The sequence below is a fragment of the Pezoporus flaviventris genome, unplaced genomic scaffold (assembly GCF_033815535.1).
Source record: "Pezoporus flaviventris isolate CSIRO_AGI_PZ_B2104156 unplaced genomic scaffold, CSIRO_AGI_Pfla_v1 ptg000188l, whole genome shotgun sequence".
Lineage (NCBI taxonomy): Eukaryota > Metazoa > Chordata > Aves > Psittaciformes > Psittacidae > Pezoporus > Pezoporus flaviventris.
Window position 1 is genome coordinate 2,858,675 of NW_026892736.1, and position 21,326 is coordinate 2,880,000.

At 59.8% G+C, this 21,326-nt stretch overlaps 3 protein-coding genes across 4 annotated transcripts in view; 1 reads left to right on the top strand and 2 right to left on the bottom strand.

Moving 5' to 3' along the window:
• Positions 1-9,545, bottom strand: part of ZNF638 (zinc finger protein 638) — a 56,723-nt gene extending 47,178 nt beyond the window's left edge. Inside the window, exon 1 of the mRNA XM_061441067.1 lies at positions 9,401-9,545. Coding sequence (XP_061297051.1) covers positions 9,401-9,498 — 98 coding nt within the window. The 5' untranslated portion in view covers positions 9,499-9,545. The remainder of the gene's footprint in view (positions 1-9,400) is intronic.
• A 6,888-nt stretch (positions 9,546-16,433) lies between these two features.
• PAIP2B (poly(A) binding protein interacting protein 2B) lies at positions 16,434-18,615 on the top strand. Its single transcript, XM_061441002.1, has 3 exons — positions 16,434-16,627; positions 17,500-17,676; positions 18,355-18,615. The coding sequence occupies exons 1-3, from the start codon at positions 16,481-16,483 to the stop codon at positions 18,409-18,411; spliced, it is 381 nt and encodes a 126-aa protein (XP_061296986.1). The 5' UTR covers positions 16,434-16,480; the 3' UTR covers positions 18,412-18,615.
• A 2,059-nt stretch (positions 18,616-20,674) lies between these two features.
• Positions 20,675-21,326, bottom strand: part of NAGK (N-acetylglucosamine kinase) — a 5,291-nt gene continuing 4,639 nt past the window's right edge. For both annotated transcript variants that reach the window (XM_061440999.1, XM_061441000.1), the window contains exons 8-10: positions 21,170-21,267; positions 21,005-21,083; positions 20,675-20,921 (exon numbers count right to left, since the gene is read on the bottom strand). In XM_061440999.1, the coding sequence (XP_061296983.1) occupies positions 20,731-20,921; positions 21,005-21,083; positions 21,170-21,267 (368 nt within the window). In that variant the 3' untranslated portion in view covers positions 20,675-20,730. The remainder of the gene's footprint in view (positions 20,922-21,004; positions 21,084-21,169; positions 21,268-21,326) is intronic.

Here is a 21,326-nt window from a genome sequence, read left to right on the forward strand (position 1 = left end):
AGTAACTTGCACCCATCACCCCTTGGCTTTCCCATGGGACTCCTTGTACAGAGGGAGTCTCCGTGTTCTTTGCAGCCACCCTTTAAACACTGGCACATGGTGACAAAGTCTCCCCTGAGCCTTCTCTTCTCCAGGCTGAACAGTCCCACTCTCTCAGCCTTTCCTCGCACACTTCCCAGCCCTTGGATCATCTTTGTGGCCCTTCTCCGGCCCCTCTCCAGCCCATCCACATCTTTGTACAGCAGGGACCAAAATTGAACCCAGCATTCCCAGTGTGGCCTGACCAGTGCTGAGCAGAGTGGGACAATGGCATCTTCATCCCTGCTGGTGATGCCCTTGTTCATGCTTCCGAGCATCCTGTTGGCTTTCATTGCTGCAGCCACACACTGGTCACTCCTATGGAGCTTGTGTCCACCACATCCCTTTCCACAGCTGCTCCCATCTAGGCATATCCCAGCCTGTGCTGCACTCTGGGATTCTGCTTATCAAGGGGCAAGACCTGACACTTGTCCTGCTTGAACTACATAAGTTTCTCATCAACCCATCCTTCCACTTGCCTAGGGGCACAGGGATAAAGCCCTGATGATGCCCAAGCCCTGTCCACCAAGAGCCAACCCATCAGAGCTTACCTACACCAATGCTCCCTCCCAGCTGGAGCCAGCACCACAAAGCAACACAATCCACTGAAGCATTCCCAAAGGCCTCAGGTCTCCCCAGGGTTTTACTGCTCAAGGCTTCTAGTTCACATTCCTCAGAGACCCACACACCAGGGAAGCAGCAATTCCTTTACTGTCAGCTGCTGAGGACACGGATGTGATATCATGGACCCTATCCACGGGGATGTGCTGATGTCCATCTTTCCACTTCAGCCCAAAGAACTGGATGTCTTCCGCAAGTCCCTTTGCTTTGCTTTACAACCAGCCTTTAGAATGATTTACTCCCTTCCTTTCTCAAACACTTTCTACTCCTGGTTGGAACATTCCTTATCCAATTCCTGCCACAGCAGATCTTCATTTGGAGGAAGAGGAGAAGCATCCTCAGCCCTTCTGCTGCATCTGGGGAATCACTTGACAGCTCTGGAGCAGGACCCCTCCTAGTGGGACTTTTTTGGGTGCTGGACATTACCCGGATCTCTGCAGGTTGCTGTTGACCTCCATCACTTCCTGCAGATGACAGGCAAGGTGCTTCACCTTCCACCAGTCAACCAGGCCCTGCTCGAGGGGACACCCGCCTTCAACAGGAAATGCCTGCGCTGAGTCACTGGTTTAGCCACGGTGTCATCCTCAGATCCAGCTCCTTTGAGGAACACAGGCCTGGAAAGCACAGGGCAGATGACAACACGGCACAAGACCTGAGTGTGGATGAGGTGGCAGCATGTGCAGGGTGTGGTGGCAGAGGAACACTTGGTACCATTACAGAGACTCAAAACCAAACCCAGTTTCACACCATTGGTTACTCCAGGACGTTGGAGACACCGAGGAACCATCACAACAGGCTTGGCAGGTGAATCCCAGGAGAAAGTGTAGTTGCTGATGGTCTCCAGGGGGTGGTTCCTGGAGGTCTGGGCTATGGAATGAAGATGCCAAACAGCAGAGCAGGCTTAAAGCACTACTTTTATCACAGGCTCCCCAGGGAACACAACCCAGCAGAGGCTGAAAGCTGCTGCTTCAGAGGAGTAAGTTCAATCTGGCACTCTGCAACCAAACCTGTCCCATCACAACCCTCTCACTAAGAAAAGCAAGGACCAAGGTGTGCTGACCACAGAGCCAATAGCTCAGCCCACTGCCCAGCCAAGCAGGACGGGGGGAAAGGGAGCACAAAGGCAAGAAAACACACGGGTCATGATAAGACAATCCAATACAAGAAGGAAACAGGAGAAAACAACTCCAGCAAAGCAAAAGTGATTGTTACTGACCTATCCCACATGCAAACCAGTGCCCAGCAAAGCAACAACCACCTTAGAAGCCAAAGCCACCTTTTGCTTCTTCCTCCATGTCAGTTCTCACCCCCAAACAGGATGGAACATCCCTTTAGCTGGTCCAGGTCTGAGGACCCTTCCAGCCTCCTGCCCACTCTCAGGGTACAACTGAGGTTGTGCAAGCCCTGCTCAGCAAGAGCCAAGGATGCTGGTGGTGACCACCCCAAGCCCACAGAGCACTAACTCCATGCCAGGCAGAGCCACCCTTGGTCACATCCTCCATGGGACACTCCAAAAAGCCTTTGTTCTGTTCTAGCATCCACAGGGTTCAATGCATCAGGGTTAGAGAGGCCCACAAAGAGAAAGCACGCATCTTTCAGCAAGTCAGTCCTAAAAAGAGCCCAAAAAGGGCATTTTAGCACGTTCAAAAGGACATTTTGGTGCCTTCATGGCATGACAACAGCAGAAATCTAGTGGCCTTCCTCCGTTTTCACTTCCCAGGTCAGATCTAGAACAGGCCACATCCTGTCTGCTGTTTCACAAGCACATTTATACCCCTCACGCCTCTGAGCACATCGCAGACAAAGCAAATAGGAGTTATTTTCCCCTAAAACTCACTAAAACCACCCAAACTCCATTCAGAACATTTAACTTGATGGCAAACAAAGAAGAAACCATTTTATTTACCTTCAGAAGTGAACCACTGAACAAAAAGCTCCCAATGTTCTGTTTCATACAGCTCCTCATCTGGTGAGGACTGACACCAGCTCAGCCCCAACCCAAACTGCAGGATACTTGGGAAGCAGGAAGGGAAGGAATCCAGTGTGGAACAGGGAGCAGCGAGTCTTGGAAGCACTGGGGAACCCCACCCTGGGATAAACAGGCCTCAGCTGCATCAGTTGTCATAGAAGTTGGAGATGAAACTCAGTGCAGTTCCTTCCATCCTCCACCCTTCAGTGGGATTGTTCTGCCAACTGATTTATTTCTTTTAAATGGAGGAAAAAAATGCAATTAAAGATATTTCTTGTGCCTGAAAAGTGTCTTTTTTATAGGGAAAATAATGACCTCACTCTTACATCCACCCTCTTGAAGATCTCACTGTTACATCCACCCTCCTCAAGACCTCACATCACAGATATAACCTTTTAAATGCCTACTGAAGAGTCATATACCAGTGAGACAAACACAACCCAAGAGTGAACGCATGTTTCCACATCAGTTCTGAGCTGGAAACCAGGAGGGACGGTTAGGTTTGGGGTTGGTTTTTGGTTGTTTGGTGGGGTTCAACAGACACGATGTGTTTTAAGTAGCTCAGTACTGTTGAATAAGCCTAGAGACAAAGAAAACATTAACAACTTACCAACCCACATTCCATTATTGTGTTAAAATCACCACAACCGAGCCAATCCACTACAGCAGCAAGTGTCTGAGCTGCAGTAAGAGGTCACATCACACACAGGAGGTCCATGGGTGACCACCACGACCCGGATCATGCTCCAGCGCTAAACCCTTAGCCTTGACAAGGGATTTTTGGTGCTGTTTCAGTCACTTTGACCATCTCAGCTCAATCACGCCCATCTCCCAAGCCAACACATGGGGAAACCCCTCTTCAACCCGACCCATGAGCTGCGGTGCCGGGAAATGAGTCCCATCCGGAGCCCCTCAGGGATGCCGAGGTGAAAAGGAACCTTTACAGCGGACATAGGTGACTATAACTGCGTCCAACAGCCGATTTTAAACCCCAAACCTCTATTTCCACACCAGCAAGCAGCTGCGTTTAGGGGAATGTGGTACATTTACGTGCTTTTATTAGCCTGAGCTCCCACCGCGACGCAGCCAGGCCGAGGTAGGGCGCGGGCAGGCCCCGAGCAGCCTTTCCCTATCTCCCCCACCACATAAAAGCCGAGATTGAGCAAACACACGCCGCCTTATCAGCCCATTAACACCGCAACGAGCCAAGCCTCGGGCCGCACCGCCAACAACAGCCCGCTGCTAACCCCGCACCGGGACGACCCCAACCCGCTCCCCACCGCCCGCGGGGCTGAGGGCAGGCGCCGGCCCCGGGCGCCCTCCGCCGCCATTACGCGCGTCCCCTCAGCACCGCAGCGTGCCCGGGGACCGGCACCGAGCTCCTACCTCCGGCGGGGCGCAGCCGGGCCGCCATCGGCCTCGCTCCCTCCGCTGCTCGCTCGCTCCCTCCCGGCCGCTACCTCCGCCGCCACCGGCCCGGCCTGCAGGGGGGACGCCGCGGCCCTCACTGAGGGGACGCGGAGGGGGGGGGGACGGGAAGCGCATGCGCACTGAGCACCCCCCTCCCGGCGCTGACGAGTGTGGGCACGGTGCCCTGAGCCGGCTTCAGGGGTGGCGTGTGCGCATGCGCAAGGGGCTGCCCCGCGCTTGCCGCCACGCCCGGCGCGAGGCGCCCCTCTCCACATAGGCGCCGCCATGATGGCGGCGGGGGGCTGAGGGGGGGCTGCCGCGTTACCTCCGTTGTGCCCGTGATTTGTGGTGTTACTGCGGTATCCTGCTGCTTGTTGTCTCGTTATTGCGCTGCTGGCTGTCACGGGCTTGTGGTGCTGTGGTTTATAGAACCACGGACTGGGCTGTGGTGAAGGGACCTCAGAGATCCTCCAGCCCCAACCCCTGCCACGGGCAGGGACCCCTTCCATAGAGCACCTTGCTCCAAGCCCCTGTGTCCAGCCTGGCCTTGAGCACTGCCAGGGATGGGGCAGCCACAGCTTCTCTGTGCCAGCGCCATTCACCTCAGAGCTGGACTGAAGGCAATGGCTCCACTTCATGTTCCTGTGTGTTCACACTTCAGCCCCAGCTAAAGGTACGGCGCCCTCTGCTCGCCTCCTTCCCCAGGGTATCCCGCCTTTGACCAGGAGCCTGTGGCTGCTCCCGGTTTATCCACTGAAAACCAGCATGGAGCAGGAGTGCTGTGAGGCAGTGACTGAGGGGTTGTCCGTGCACTGCCTGGGAGGATGCTTCAGAGCAGCAGTGTTGGTATTGGTACCTCAACCAGGCTGAGTGCCCTGGGCCCCCAGATACAGGCTTCACCTCAGGTGGCCCTGCGGGGTCCCAGCCCTGCCAAGACCACCACTGCCCCATGGCACTGAGGCCTCGTCTCCACGGGGTGTGAACACTTGCAGGGCCGGTGCCTGCAGGCCTGCCCTGGGCAGCCTGTTCCAATGCCTGAGCACCCTCTGGGGCAGGAATTGTTCCTCAGCTCCATCTAAACCTGCCCTGGGGCAGCTTGAGGCCGGTTCCTCTTGTCCCATCCCTTGTTCCTTGGGAGCAGAGCCCAGCCCCTCCTGACTCCATCCTCCTCTCAGGCACTTGTAGAGAGCCATCAGGTCCCCCAGAGCCTTCTCTTCTCCACACTGAACCCCCCAGGTCCCTCAGCCCTTCCCCATCACACTTGTGGTCCAGGCCCTGCACCAGCTCCATTGCCCTTCTCTGGCCGCTCTCCAGCACCTCAGGGTCTCTCGTGTGAGGGGCTCAGAGCTGAACACAGGATTCGAGGTGCAGCCCCACCAGTGCCCAGTGCAGGGGCACAATCCCTGCCCTGGCCCTGCTGCCGCACTGGTGCTGATATAAGGAAGAAGTTCTTTACTGTGAGGGTGGTGAGGCACTGGAATGGGTTGCCCAGGGAGGCTGTGAATGCTCCATCCCTGGCAGTGTTCAAGGCCAGGCTGGACAGAGCCTTGGGTGACCTGGTTTAGTGTGAGGTGTCCCTGCCCATGGCAGGGGGGCTGGAACCGAATGATCTTAAGGTCTTTTCCAACCCTGACTATTCTGTGATTCTATGATACAGGCCAGGATGCTGGGGGCTTCCTGCCTGCCTGGGCACAAGCTGCTCATGTTCAGCTCCATCAATCCAGGCCCTTTTCCATGAGCAGTTTCCAGCTGCTCTTCCCTGAGCCTGGAGCATTCCATGGGGTTGTTGTGCCTCAGATGCAGGACCCAGCACTGAGCCTGGTTGCACTTCATCCCATTGGCCCCATCCCATGGATCCAGCCTGCCCAGAGCCTCCAGCAGACCCACATTCCCACCTAACCTGGAGGGATTCACTGTGCCCAGCTCTTTGCCTGGGTGCTGGAGCAGATCCAGTGTTGCTGGAAGCTCTCAGTGTGGCAGACAGCAGGAGCCCACTCAGCTGCCTGTTCAGCTCAGCGGGAGTGGGATGAGCAGCACCCATCCACTCGGATCCACACGGATCTCTCTAGCCTGGAATCCACTTGGGTGTTTGCATCTGGAGATCCCACATACACCCAGCAGGTGACTCACTGGTGCTGGGGCTTGGGGCTGACACAGAAACAAGTCACTGGTCGCTGTCTCCAAACCCGTTCTGGTTCCTCTGCAGCACATCACAGTGAGCTGGAGGTTCCAAACCTGCTCAGGGCCATCCAGTCCTGCAAACCACTGCAGCCCCTCCCTCCCACCAAACACAGCAAGGGCAAGGAAGGGGATGGGATCATCCTGGAAGCTCGATTTCCTGAGCTCCTGCATCCAGTTCACAGCTCAATGACACAACCTGCGTCTGTTTTGCCACTCCCAGTCTGAAGCTCTGCACTCACAAGGCGCTTTGGAAGGGAAGGTGTGTTGGAAACTACAGGATGGGATCAGCCTTAAATGTGGGTTTAGGAGCATCCCAAGCATGAGCTCTGCCTAGTTCCTGCTCTGGTGACTCTTTGGGAGAGAAGCATTTGGATCAAAGCATTATAAAAGCAAGGAATTTGGGAGGTGCAAAGGGACTGGAATAATATGAACTTGTTGTTCATAAGAGCTCGAGGCACTCAGGCCCTTGGGATGCTGCACAGGCTCTGTAATCCAGCTCTTTTTAGGTGTTTGCTGGTTCTTTGCCAGGCTCCCCATGTTCCTGACTCCTTTCCAAGCTGATGGAGGGTGCCCAGAGCTCAGCTCTGTGACCTGCCCTTTGCAGGTCTCAAGTGAAGTGGCCCCAGGGCACCCTGCCAGGCTCATGGGAAGGGGTTGGATCCATTTAATGGTAACAGGAGCTGGATGACAAGGATGTAAAACTCCATCCTGAATATGCGAACATGGATAAGGGATCTCAGAGTGGGAAAACAACAACGGATCCAGCTTTTCCTGAGGGTGCTGAGTAATCCCAAACTGTCGTTACCCCTTCAGCCCTGACACGTGCTGCTCCTCCTCAAAGTAAGGTCACAGAATCACAGAATGATTTGGAATGAGACCTTAAAGCTCTTACAGCTCCAACCCCTGCCACGGGCAGGGACCCCTTCCACTGGAGCAGCTTGCTCCAAGCCCCTGTGTCCAACCTGGCCTTGAGCACTGCCAGGGATGGGGCAGCCACAGCTTCTCTGGGCACCCTGTGCCAGCGCCTCAGCACCCTCCCAGGGAAGAGCTTCTGCCTAAGAGCTCATCTCAGTCTCCCCTCTGGCAGGTTCAAGCCATTCCCCTTGGCCTGTCCCTACATCCCTTGTCCCAAGCCCCTCTCCAGCTTTCCTGCAGCCCCTTCAGGCACTGGAGCTGCTCTCAGGTCTCCCCTTCAGGAGCCTTCTCTTCTCCAGGCTGCCCCAGCCCAGCTCTCTCAGCCTGGCTCCAGAGCAGAGCTGCTCCAGCCCTCGCAGCATCCCCACGGCCTCCTCTGGCCTCGCTCCAACAGCTCCACATCCCAGGTGAGCGATGCACAGCTCCGGAGCTGGGACACTGGGAGCCAGGAGCACAGAACCCCCGGTGCTGGCAGTGCCCCACACGGTGACACCAGCCTTAAAGCCACAGCAATTGATGTAACTGAGCTCCAGGGCCACGTCCCTCTGCCCCGGCCCCTTTCCGTGCCTCCCAGTGCCAGCCCTGGGCTGTGCTGAGCATGGAGGGGGGGGGAACACAAAGAGCACCACAGGCAGAGCAGTGTCCCCTTCAATGCATGGGGTGAGAGGTGGTGCTGGGGGGTCCCTTGGTACAGGAGAGTTCTTTGGGACAAGAAGGGCTGGGTTTGGGTCCGGAGTGGGGTTTTCAGGGTTCGGAATAGGAACAAAAGCCAAAAAATCTCCTCTCAGCATCAGGTTCTCCCCTCCCAGTCCAAAGAGGTCCCCAGTTCCCTCCTCTGGTTCCTAAAGGGACCCAGATGGGGCTTTCTGGCTGCTGCTTTGGCCACCAATACCCCCAAACAGCACAAATCCACCCAAAGCAGCAGCGAGCCGATGGGCAGGAGGGAGGAAGGGACAAGGAGGAGCGTGTGGGGCAGGGCTGGTTAACGGAGCAGGATGGGATGGGGCAGCACAGGGGACGTGCAGCCCATCCCGGTGCCCACAGGACACCGTGTGTGACCTTCCCCTGGTGGCAGCGGGGCGGGCGCTGTGTGACAGCACTGGTGACATTCCTGCTTCTCTGACCTTGTGGGGCTGCCCTTGTCCCGTCCCATTCCCGTTACCCCCCCTCTGGAGCCCACGGTCCTGTCAGACCCCAAAGTGACCCAGGAGCCCCCCAACAGCTCAGGTCCTCATTCTGCCCATGCATGGGAGCTCTAGGTCCACTGGGGGGGGGGTCCCTGCACCCCCAAATCCAACACAGATGAGCAGGTCCGGGGGGTCCAACACCCAGTTGAGCCATGGGGACATCCCTATGTGCTGGGGACCCCCAGATCCCCCCCAGCATCTCCCACAACCCACATGGGCAGGACCCAATGGCCCATGCCCTTGTGCCGGGGATGGGGAGGGGGGGTGATGCTCAGCACCCCCCTGGATCAGACCCTTTGGCCACGGGCTATTTATAACCTGGCTGGTGGCAGAGCCGGTCCTCAGCCATACAAGGAGCCATCTGCCACCCGGGGGGGGTCATTTGTCCCCAGGGTGCCACATTACAGCGCATGGGAGCAGGGGGCCTGCCACCACCACTCCTCTTACATCCCAAACAGGGCGCTGGGGGCATCCCGGTGGCTTCTTGGGGACATTCTGTGACATCTGTCCCTTGATCCCAGATCCCTACGGATGAGGTTGGGAATCAGTGGGGGCTCCAGGCAGCAATGGGACCGTGGTGGCCATGGGGCTGGTGGAACCCGGGCTGGGATCTTAGAGACCCCCCCTTTGCTCACCCCCCAGCACAGCAGGTTGTGCTTCACTCTATGGCATGTCCTCATCCCGCAGGACACACCACTGACATGCCCAAGGCCATCCAGGACACCGCTGGCCCCATCCCCAGACCCCAAAGTGGGGGTCTGAGCACCTAAACACCGCCCCCCCCCCAAAACTTATGGGGGGGCCAACCTGAAGGTTGGGGGTCCTTGGACCACGCAGCATCCCTTGGTGGACCCCAAACCTGCATCCCGCAGGATGGAGCCTCCTGACAGGGGTTTCTTACCCCCCCGCTCCCCCCCCCAGCATGGGGACCCCCCCAATGTGCCATCACCCCCCATTGGAGGGTGAGTTTGGGGTCACCCCCTTTATGCCATGGGGGTATGGACCCCGGCACTGGGGACGGCGTGGGGGGGGCACTCACCGTCCGAGCGGGTCGAGGGGCAGGGAGCCGGGGTTGGGGGGCCGGAGGGGGCCCCGGTTGAGGGGCGCGGAGCCCCCGCCGCTGTCTCCCGCCGGCATCGCGGGGCCCGGCAGCCGCTGCGTGTCCTCGGGAGCCGCCCGTAGCGGGGCTGGCGACCGGCCCGGGCTCGTCACGGGGGGGGGGAAACGGGGGGGGCCCGGTTGGGGTTCTCCAACAGCAGGAGCGGGGCTGGGTGTTCCCCGGTGCCCCCCCACACCGGTGCCCCCCGCCCGGGCCCCCCAAACCTCAAATGACCCCCGCCCGGTGCCGCCCCCCCCCCCCCATCCCCGGTGCCCCCCCCCCCCTCGGTGCCGCCCCCCCCCGGTTCTCCCTCGCCACGGAGCCACGCGCCCGCCACGTGACCGCGGGCGTCCCGGGACCGCCCCCCCACCGCCCGATGTGTTTACATCCAGCCGCCCAATCAGCGCCCCTGTAGCAGCGCTCCCCTCGCGGCGGGGCGGCGGGGTTTGTGACGGCTCTTCCTATTGGCTGATGCTTCTGTCAATCAAGGTGTGGCAGAAGGGGGCGGGGCTACGTGGTTATTTACGCGGGGGCTGGCTCCGCCCACCCCGCCGAGGCCCCGCCTTTATGACCCCACGTGGGCGACGCGTGCGTCCGACCAATCCGGCCCCTCGCTATTAACCAATCCGGATGCTCGGAGGTGGAGGCGGGTCTCCAGTAAGACGGCGGCAAGAGTGGGCGGTGCTAAGCGCTTGATTGACAGCGGGCTGATGGAATCGCGACGCGCTGGCTCCTCCTTCAAACCAATCACCTTTAGAGGAGCGCCGGGGGGGCGGGAACTCATGAAGAGTTCAACCAATAGGGTTGCCGGTCCCTGGTAGGGCGGGGCGGGTGGGCGGGGCTCCGCCACACGGGGCGGGCGCAGCGGCGGCAGCGGAGGGTGCGCGGCCCGGAGCGGCATCGGCCGGGCCCGGCCGCAGGTAACGGGGGGGCGGTGGCTGCAGGCCCCGGCAGCACCGGGATGGGCATGGGGAGGGTGCGGGGCTCCGGAGGGGCTCAGCGGGCCCGGCCCGCGGAGCTCGGTGCCCCCCCCCCCCCGGCCGGCTCCTGGGCCGGGTTGTGTGGGGCCAGAGGAGGGGGTTCCCCCGGTGTGGGGAGCGGTGCGGTCAGAGCCGCCGTGGGGCGGGGGGAGATGGGGTCCTCCCTCCCTCCCTCCCTCATCCCCTTGGACCCGCTGCCATAGGACACGCCGCGGACAGGCCCGGCCGTTGCTCCAGAGCGGGAGTCGGGCAGGCCGGCGTGCTGTCGGGGCAGGTTGCGGTGGCTGGAAGCCAGGTTATCGCGTTTATCCCCCCCCCAAAACCAGCGCCGTGGGGGCTGTGGAGGGTCAGCATGCGGCACACGGGCAGGACCCGCCTCCGAAGGGGTCCTTGTCCCCACCTGGCCCCTTCCTGCCGCATTCCCGGGGGATGGATACGGCCCCCGCAGGCTCCCCGTGGAGCAGCCGGCTCCTGGCTCCTGCCCTTTGGGGATTCAGTTACGGGCCGGTTCCTCAGGTTTCAGCCCCGGCGTGCAGGGACACGTCTGGGGCTGCTGCAGGAGCCTCCTGGCCAGGTAGGGAAGTGCCTGTTGTGGCGACAGCTCCATGGGACACGCGATGGGCTCTGCCCCTTCTTCCCTCTTAGGCTGCATCTTGTGCGGAGCTTTGCTTGTGTGAGTTGGGCTCCTGATGCGCTGAGGTGGAAACACATAGGGAAAACCATCGGGAGTGCCCGTGCTTCCTTTGGGATCATCCCAGGATGGTTTGGGTTGGAAGGGACCTTAAAGCCCATCCAGCTCCAACCCCTGCCACGGGCAGGGACCCCTTCCACTGGAGCAGCTTGCTCCAAGCCCCTGTGTCCAACCTGGCCTTGAGCACTGCCAGGGATGGGGCAGCCACAGCTTCTCTGGGAGCAGCAAGAGCTGGTGTGGCTCCCAAAACACAGCTTGAATCACCATGGATGCCCTGTCCTCCTTGGCTGCTCTGTGCTTCCCTTCCCCAGGCCTGCTTGGAGGATAAGCGGTGGGGTGAAGCCTGGGATGTGCCTACAGGGAACGTGGTGCCTCCGTGTTGGGCCTCAGTGCAGACAGAGGTAAAGCTGCTCCTGTGGAGTGCAGAGCCCTCAGTTCTCCCTGTCCCTGCCTTGCCCTGGCACGGAGCTGTGTGGGGTGACCCACACGCTGGACGGAAGGGATGGGATCCAGAGGGACCCGGACAGGCTGGAGAGGTGGAAACCTCATGGAGTTCAACCAAGCCAAGGGCAAGGTCCTGTCCCTGGGCTGGACAGGCTGGGGGAGCCCTTAGAGCAGCTCCAGTGCCTAAAGGGGCTCCAGGAAAGCTGGAGAGCGGCTTGGGACAAGGGATGTAGGGCCAGGCCAAGGGGAATGGCTTTAACCTGCCCGAGGGGAGACTGAGATGAGCTCTTAGGCAGAAGCTCTTCCCTGGGAGGGTGCTGAGGCGCTGGCACAGGGTGCCCAGAGAAGCTGTGGCTGCCCCATCCCTGGCAGTGCTCAAGGCCAGGTTGGACACAGGGGCTTGGAGCAAGCTGCTCCAGTGGAAGGTTGGGGCTGGAGGAGTTTGTCCTGGTTCCAGCTGGGATGGAGTTCGTTCTGTCCCTGCTCGCTGCTCCAAGGCTGTTTTGGCTTCCCCCTGAGACCAACACTGATAACGCCCGTGTTCAGTTGATGCTCAGCTCAAAGAAGGGGGAGTGTTGAGGCTGAAAGGGAAATCAGGTCTGTGAGCATCTCCAGGCCCCAGCACCGGCAGCATTCCATGTTCCCGGGGCCTTCGCAGCACTTTTTGCCTGTGGGAAGTGGGGATTGTTCCTGTGGATGCAGATTGAAGCGGAGCAGGATGAGATTATCCCCTGGCTTGGAGACGGATGCGGTTCCTCAGCAACCGAGGGAGATCCGTATGGAGAGCTCCGCATCTGCTGCAGGCCAGGGAGCAGGAGAAGGGATGCCAGGAGGGCAGCCTAACGTGGCATAGCCCTGGAAGAGCTGGCATCTGCTGTTGGTGGGGCTGGAAGTGGTGGGAGCAGTGGGAGACTCCCAAAGGCTGCAGCAGGGCTCCAGGTCCGTGCTCCGGTGATGGTGGTGGGTATAAAACCTGAGGCACTGGAATAATGGGAAGGAGAAGCTTGGGAATGCTGGGGAGAGGGAAAAGGTGCAGCTGGGCTTGGAATTGCAGGGAGCTTATCTGCAAAGGGAGATCAGGGCACGGGAAAGGCTGCAGGTGGGCAGAGGAGGAGGTGGAAGTGGGGCTGAACCGGCCCAACCTGTGGAACACGAGGAGGAGGAGGATGTGTGTGAGCTGACACAGGAGAACCCTGTCATTCCCTTGGGAAATGAGGCCGATGAGCTCTCTTCTCTCATTGCTGCCTGCAGGAGCAGAGGGGTGGCCTGCAGGGAAGGTCCAGCCCTCTTCTCCCCCCTCCTTGTCCCCCTGATCCATCCCTCCTGGCCTGCGGGCTGGGGACCAGTTTGCTCGTGCTCCAGTTTCTCTGCACTGGGGAGTTTCTGCACTGGGGATGGCGGGGGACTGGGTTTCTTCTTAGGAATTACCTGCAGGTTGCAATGTGAGTGATGCTGAAGCCAAAGTGCTGCGGGGGGGAGGCTGAGTTCACACCCATCCATGATCCTCCTGGGAGCTGTGGAGCAGGGAGGGAGGAGAGCTGGGAAAGGGCACAGGGAGAATCCCAGCCTGGTTTGGGTTGGAAGGGACCCTAAAGCTCATCCAGTCCCAACCCCTGCCACGGGCAGGGACCCCTTCCACAGGAGCAGCTTGCTCCAAGCCCCTGTGTCCAACCTGGCCTTGAGCACTGCCAGGGATGGGGCAGCCACAGCTTCTCCATTCAACCCCTTCCAATGCCCCCCCACCTTCATCCATGAGCTTCCTTGTACCCCATCCATCTCCCCTGTGGCAGGTTCAAGCCATTCCCCTTGGCCTGTCCCTACATCCCTTGTCCCAAACCCCTCTCCAGGTTTCTTTATGCTCCAGGCCCCGTCCAGCCTGGCTCCATGCTCTGGTTGGTGTTTTCCCTGCAGCCTGCCTTGCTCCGGGTGGGTTTTCCTGCTCCCGGAGCTATTCCTGGAGCCGGGAGCCCTGCCTGGGCAGTTTTCCCCATCTCGGAGCTGCTGGAGCAGCCTCTGCTGAGGTTTTGGCTCTGGGAGGATGCGGAGGTCGGGATGGCCCTGCCTGAGCCAAGCACGCAGCTCTGCTCCCGCTCCCTCTTAACTCTTTGGGATAAGGGCAGGAACGTGGCTCCTGCCACACTTGGGATGCTCCGAGGGGTGAAACCAGCCCAAAGAGGGACCCGTGGAGGGTTTTCCCTTCAGGAATTCCTCAGTTGTGTGAGGTTGGTCCGTGAAGCTTCTGCCCTTCTTGCATCTAAAAGTGTAAGGTCCTGCCCCTGGGATGGAGCAGCTCCAGTGCCTAAAGGGCTCCGGGAAACCTGGAGAGGGGCTTGGGATGAGGGATGTAGGGATAGGACAAGGGGAATGGCTTTAACCTGCCAGAGGGAAGAGTTGGATGGGATACAAGGAAGGTGGGAGGACACTGAAAGGGGTTGAATGGAGAAGCTGTGCCTGCCCCATCCCTGGCAGTGCTCAAGGCCAGGCTGGAACCTGTAGCCATGGGGTGCTTGTCTCTGAGCATCACCCAGACACCAGACGGAGGCGGCATTCCCCTTTCACGTTGTTCCGTACCTATCCCAAAGGACGCCTCCCTCTGCGGCTGCTCTTCCAGCCCCAGGTGAGTGTGGGAGCATGGGGAAAGCAGGAGATGTTGGTGCAGGCTGAGCAGGGACCTCCGTGGGCAGCAGCTCCATGGAGCTCCTCGGGATTTCCGTGCTCCCGAAGGGGATGAGCAGCTCCTGGGAGGTGCTTTGTGTGCTCCGGATGAGGATGCTGAGCTCCCCTCCCCATCTCGAAGCTTCTTTTCCTTTGTTTTTATCGTCTGCTCCATTTTCCAAGGGAAAAGAGGAAGAAATCCAAGAAACCTTCGTTACGAGGCAGCAGATTCCTCAATCCCGGTCAGAGCTGGAGCTCTGCAGCCCCAGCAGTACAGCAGAATTCCCCTGGCTCCATGCATATTCCATGGAGCTGAGTCAGAGAAACACCACCCAGGCCAGAGCATCCATTGAGCCAGGCTGGAAAATGCACGTGGGGAAGGAGCTGGGGGCTGTTTGGAAACCTCTGGCTGCAGCAGGAATGGCTCGGGAAGGTTGGGAATGGCTTAAATTAACAGGGGAGGTGGAGGATGAAAGTGATAGGGAAAATCCACAGGAAAATGACTGCCCTGGTGGGAATTAAGGCCCTTTGCAGGGATCAAGCCTCTCCCAGGAGTTCCAGGAGCAGTTCCTGAGCATCCAGCCCTGGCTAGGGCACCAAGACACATCATGGACCTCTCAGAGCCTCCACGAGCTCCTAAAGGCTGGGAGAGGAGCAGCATCCATCCCACTGGAGCCTGGGCTTGTCTCTGCCTTTGCTGCAGTAGCTCAAGGCAATAGGATGCTGGTGAGCATCAACAAGGGCATCCCCATAGGGATGAAGGTGTCGCTGTGCCCCCCTGCCCCAATCCCGGGATCAGGTTAGGTCCCTGCTGCACAAAGATGCTGCGGATGGGCTGGAGGTGGTCCAGAGGAGTGATCCATGGGGAAGCAATGTGAGCTCGGCAGCTCCTCCTCCCCAGCCAGGGGGGTTTCCCGCTGTGTTTGCTGCGGGTGGCTCGGGCCCCACGGCCGTGGGGAGCTGTGGGTGCTGCGGTTTGGGAGCAGGGCCATGAAAGGGTTGAGGCAGGCTTGGCTCCGCGTCCCTGATGGCTTTGTGAGCAGCAGCAGCAGGGCTTTCATCACGGCTCCTCCGGCAGGACGGGTTCTGCAGGTGGGACAAAGCAGATCCCCATCCAGGGCTCTGCTTCCAGCTTCCCCCGATCCCAAAGGGGACACGGAGAGCCGGGAGCCCAGAGCCACCGGCCCCAGGCACCATCTCCTCTGCTCCCAGCTGTGTCCATGGCCCTGCTGCTCCCCAAAACACAGCGCAGGAAGGGTTTGTACCTGCACATGGGATGCTTTGGGTGGGAAGGGACCGTAACCCTGTGCTCAGCTGTGGCCAGGTTGGACACAAACCATTCCATGATTCCTCTAAACCTAAAGGCTGTTGGGGGGGGGGGGGGGGGGGGCTCCCCGGCTCTCCCCCTCCTTGAGACCAAAGCACCCCCCTTTTTCCCCTGGGAATTCCCGTTTTCCAGCCCCTCTCCTGCAGGATGCTCTCCAGTTCATCCCAGCGCTGTGCTGGAGCTGGATGCAGCTCAGCTCCGGATGAATCCTGCACCAGGGAGGTTAAAGCATAGAGCTGGGATGTCCTAATGTGTTGTGTCCGTGCTTTTCATCCACGTTGTGTTGGCCTTAGTCAGTGTTTGGCTATTCCATAGGTTTTTCCTATGGAATTCTGTCTCATTTCTCAGTCTGTGCATCCTTCCCTCCGTCTGCTCCTGAGAACCCTCCGAAAGCTGAGGTTTGGGATCCCGTAGGGTCTCTCTTGCTTCAAGCCATAGTACTGTGGCTCTAAAGATCTCCTTTAGGAGAAGGCCACCTCCATGTCACAAACCAAAGGGATTTAGGGAAATTCCCTCTAAAACCCAGGGAATTATGGCAGAAATAAAGGGACATGTGTGATGTTCTGCCAGAACTGGAGTATTTGGGGTTAGGGAGCACTCTGGTGCTGTGGTGCTATAGGGTTGGCTGAGGGACAACCCAGTTGTGGCCTTTGGGTGTGCTTTGTGGCGGGTTTCAAGGGGATGGGATGCTGGGATGGGTTTGGGATGCTGGAGCCTTCCCAAGCCCTGGTCACAGCTCTCCCTGATGGGTGAAACCCATGGAGGAGAAGGGCTGTCGGTGCCAGGGGTGTCCTGCTGCTGCCAGCACTAGGGAGGAGGGAAAGGAGCTGGGAAAAGCCTTGAAGACAGGAGCCTGGAAGCTGGCATGGGTGGGGGACAGGGGCAGGGTCCTCACCCCCGTGTTCTCCTCCCCACAGTCCATAATGATGAATGGGTCCGAGCTCGGCAGCCCGACGGGATCCAGCCCCAAATCCAAAGAGGACCAGGTGGTGAACGGCCACGATGAGAAGGAGAACAACCCCTTTGCGGAGTACATGTGGATGGAGAACGAAGAAGACTTCAACAGGCAGGTAAGGCCAGGAGGGTGGTGCCAGCTCCGTGCAATGGAGTTGAGGGGCCAGAGGGAATTCCCTTGGTGGGCGCCATGGAATGTGTCTGCACGGGGATGCTGGCTCAAGGGAAGTCATCCCGTTTGTGTCATGGGATCAACCAGCTTGGAAAAGAGCTTGAAGCTCATCCAGTCCAACCCTTCCCCAGCACTGCCAAGGCACTGAGGGCCTCGTTGCCGCAGTGTCGGATCTGCCTGTAAGGACGTGGGATGGATGGAGTCGGAATAAACCCCTCCCTGTGCCTCTGGGCAGCTCTTTCCCAGAGGGATGGGGATGGCTCCATCATCTTCTGATGGGCTTTGCCATGGTAATGCAGAGCTCCCCCTGGTGTGTGCTCAGCTGGAGGGAGAGGAGCAGCCTGAACACCAGTGCCGGGAGTCTGAGAGGGTTTGTAGCCTGGATGGGTCAGCACTGAGCTCCTGCAGTGGGTGCCCCTTGATCCCGGTGGAAAACTCCATTCCTGAGAGTGGAACGGGGCGATCCCAGCACAAACATGGGCTGGGGGAGACGGGAAGTCACAGAATCCTGGAATCCCAGCTTGGGTTGGGTTGGAAGGGACCTTAAAGCTCATCCAGTCCCGACCCCTGCCACGGGCAGGGACCCCTTCCACTGGAGCAGCTTGCTCCAAGCCCCTGTGTCCAACCTGCCCTTGAGCACTGCCAGGGATGGGGCAGCCACAGCTTCTCTGGGCACCCTGTGCCAGCGCCTCAGCACCCTCCCAGGGAAGAGCTTCTGCCTAAGAGCTCAGCTCAGTCTCCCCTCGGGCAGGTTCAAGCCATTCCCCTTGCCCACAGCCCCTTCCCAAGGTGTGACTGACGCCTCTCTCCGGGCAGGTGGAGGAGGAGCTGCAGGAGCAGGAGTTCCTCGACCGCTGCTTCCAGGAGATGCTGGAGGAGGAGGACCAGGACTGGTTCATCCCATCGCGGGACCTGCCCCAGGGCATGGGGCAGCTGCAGCAGCAGCTCAACGGGCTCTCGGTGTGCGATGGCCACAGTTCAGAGGACATCCTGGTAAGGAGCGTGAGGGACGTGCTGGGAGGTCAGTGTGGGCACAGGACCTGGCCCGCGTGGTGGGGTGGAGATCCTGGGGGGCTCCTGGGTGGCAGTGGGGTGAGAGGGGCTTGGGCCAAGGGCCTGTAGGGCCAGGCCAGGGGGAATGGCTTTAACCTGCCCGAGGGGAGACTGAGCTGAGCTCTTAGGCAGAAGCTCTTCCCTGGGAGGGTGCTGAGGCGCTGGCACAGGGTGCCCAGAGAAGCTGTGGCTGCCCCATCCCTGGCAGTGCTCAAGGCCAGGTTGGACACAGGGGCTTGGAGCAAGCTGCTCCAGTGGAAGGGGTCCCTACCCGTGGCAGGGGTTGGGGCTGGAGGAGCTTTGAGGTCCCTTCAACCCAAACCAGGCTGGGATTCCATGGAAACAGACTGGTCCTGGAGCAAACCCATCCCTGTGCCAAAGCAAGAACTGGGAGACACAGCCACCACCTCCTCCTGTGTTTCCCCTTCAAAACCCACTCTGGGAGTAGATCCCTTGGAGCTGGCACTTGCTCAGCCCCATCCCCAGGTCTGTGAGGACACAAGGGCCACGTCACATCCATGGCACCATCCTCAGCACGCAGGTTCCTATGGAATGATGCTGGTGTGGGGGATCCCAGCGTTTGAACCCCTGATGATCCCTCTCCATCTTCTCTTCCAGAGCAAAAGCAACTTGAATCCAGATGCCAAGGAGTTTGTGCCTGGCGTGAAGTACTGAGCACCCCGGCAGGCTCTGGAAGGACTGTATCCCTGCTTTGGGAATGTGATGGGGATGGAGGGAGCGGAGCAGCCCCCAGCTGGACTCTGCACCGCGCGGAGCCTCTGCCACGTGGTGAATCTTCCTCTATGCTTCAGGTCCCTTCTTTCCCCCCTCCTGTTTTCTTTTTTACCTCCTCCTTTGTATCATTTATCACCTTTGGGGGCAGGTTTTGCTTCCCAGGACTCCTGGCCTTTAGGTCTATCCTGGAGCCCAGCACGTCCCTCTGCTTCCCAAGCCCATTTCCGCGTGCGCTCCAAACCCATCACCTTGTTTGAGTAGGATTCATAGGGATCCCCCTGTACCCTCCCCAGAGGCAGCGAAGCCACCCCAGGGCCCACGCTGGCATTCCCTGCTCCCAGGACACGGGATTCCCTTGGCTGAAGGGAAGGGGAGGTGGGAGTGTGAATCCCAAACGCATCCCAGCCGCTCTCTGAACACTAACTCCTGCACTGCTTCATGGCTTGGGGGAGCTCTTAGGGAAGAGCAGAGCCATCCTTCCATCCTTCCATCCATCCCTCCTTCCATCCATCCCTCCTTCCATCCATCCCTCCTTCCATCCATCCCTCCTTCCATCCATCCCTCCTTCCATCCATCCCTCCTTCCATCCATCCCTCCTTCCATCCATCCCTCCTTCCATCCATCCCTCCTTCCATCCATCCCTCCTTCCATCCATCCCTCCTTCCATCCATCCCTCCTTCCATCCATCCCTCCTTCCATCCATCCCAAGGGAAGGGCAGCTCCTGGAAAACACAGCTTCTCCTTAAAGATTCCCACCCCCGAGATCTGGAGCTTGTCCACAGGATGAGCTGCAGCTCTGGAGCATTTATACCTTGGAAGCAAATCCCAGCAAGACCAGGAGGGAGCTGGTGTGGAGCTGCTGCCCTGGGAGAACAGAGGGGTCCTCTGCAAGCCGAGTCTTGGAATGGTTTGGATTGGAAGAGATCTTAGAGCTCATCCCGTTTCCAGTTCCCCTCCTTCCCCTTGGGCAGGATCTGGTTGGGCTTCAGCTCCTCAACCACCACCCGGGTGCTCCTTTGGGAAGCCAGGGGCAGGAACCTGTATCCAGGGAACTCCAGAGCTCCCTGGGGAGGGATGACTCCGAGTTCTGGCTCCAGTAACCCAGGCAGGAGCTGCTGCTCCCCCGTGCGGGTCTCACCTCCCGGCTGATTCCAGCATTCCCTGGACTGCACAGGGCCGTTAATGGAGCGGGATTAGGGATCCCTGTGGGATTTGAGGACATGGAAGCTAATGGCCTCTCCGCAGCCCTCAGCCTCGTTCAGCTCCATTAGCTCCTGGGGTTGCTGGACCGGAACTAAGAGCGAGCGGAGCTTTGAGCTGATGGAGCTCCGGCGCTCCATGGGTACCCCAGCTCCAGCCCTCATCCCCGCGGGGCTGCTGCCTGCCCGAGGAGCCTGCAGCAGCGGGTGCCCAGCTCCACCACAGGGGTGCTTTGGGCTGGCACAACGCTGGGCCTGCAGCGGGGATGGGATGGGTGCAGGGAAGGGCAGCCCCCGGCTGGGCTCTCTCCTGCAGCGCTAGCACAGATTCCCCCCACCCTTTCTCTGGTTTCTCTTTGGTTTCTGCTCAACCCCCTCCCCGTGCTGTACATTTGGGAAAGGCCTTGTTAGAAATAAACCTGTTTGGGAAGGGAGCAGAGCGCGGGTTCTGAGGTCCCTGTTCAGCTCCAGCTCCATTGGATGGGGCCAGGAGCACACTGGAAAGGACAGCAGCAAGCACCGGCCCCATGGTCAGAGCCTCAGCACCAAGGACATGGAATGTAAGATGTGAAAGCCAGGGGAGATGGGACCTGGAGAGGGGCTTGGGACAAGGGCCTGTAGGGCCAGGCCAAGGGGAATGGCTTTAACCTGCCCGAGGGGAGACTGAGATGAGCTCTTAGGCAGAAGCTCTTCCCTGGGAGGGTGCTGAGGCGCTGGCACAGGGTGCCCAGAGAAGCTGTGGCTGCCCCATCCCTGGCAGCGTTGGACACAGGGGCTTGGAGCAAGCTGCTCCAGTGGAAGGCGTTGGGGCCGGCCCTCATCCCGATTCCATATTCAATCCCAACAGCATCCTCCTTCCACTTGCCCCTGAGCGTCACCTCAGCCCCACAGCCACGGAGCCCATCCTCCTTGAGCACCGAAACAGGAACCCCGGTGCTCTGTTCTCCATCCTATCCTCCCCCAGCCCCACCGTGCCCATTCCCCCCCCCACTTCCCCATTTCCCTTTGGATGTTGCAACCGTTTTATTGCCCAAGCACCCCCTTCCCCGCCCGGGGGGGGTCACTGGAAGCTGTGGCTGTAGAAGACATCCACGTTGGCGGCACAGTCCAGGGGCAGAGCCGCTCCGATGCTGCGGGCGCCGAGCCGGGCCCCCCCCAGCGCCGAGGAGCGCTTCAGCTTCAGGAGGCTGAACCGGGAGAAGCCGCGTCCCGCAGCGCCCCCCCGCGCCTGGGTGAGCACCTGGATGAACCCTGAGGGGGGGGCACACGCGTTATGGGGGCAGCAGCACCCCACACACACACACACACACCCACCCCAGTGCATCCCCACTCACCCTCCTGCATCCTGTCCCAGCTCTTCCACACCGAGCCCACGCAGATGATGGGCAGCCCCAGCTCCCCCTGGAACAGGCTCTTTGGGGGGGTACAGAGGTGAGGGGTGGCACTGGACACCCCATTTCCCCCCCCTCCCCTTCAGGTCCCCCCCATGCTGCTCTCACCGTGTGCACCTTGGGCAGCACCGCGGCCACGTGCCGGGCCAGGACCGCCCCGGCCTGGTGGAAGAGGTGGCAGCAGAGCGGGTCCCCGGCCTGAGCGCCTGGGGATGGGGGGGCAATGGGGTGATGGGGGACACGGGACCCCCCCTCCATTGCTCTT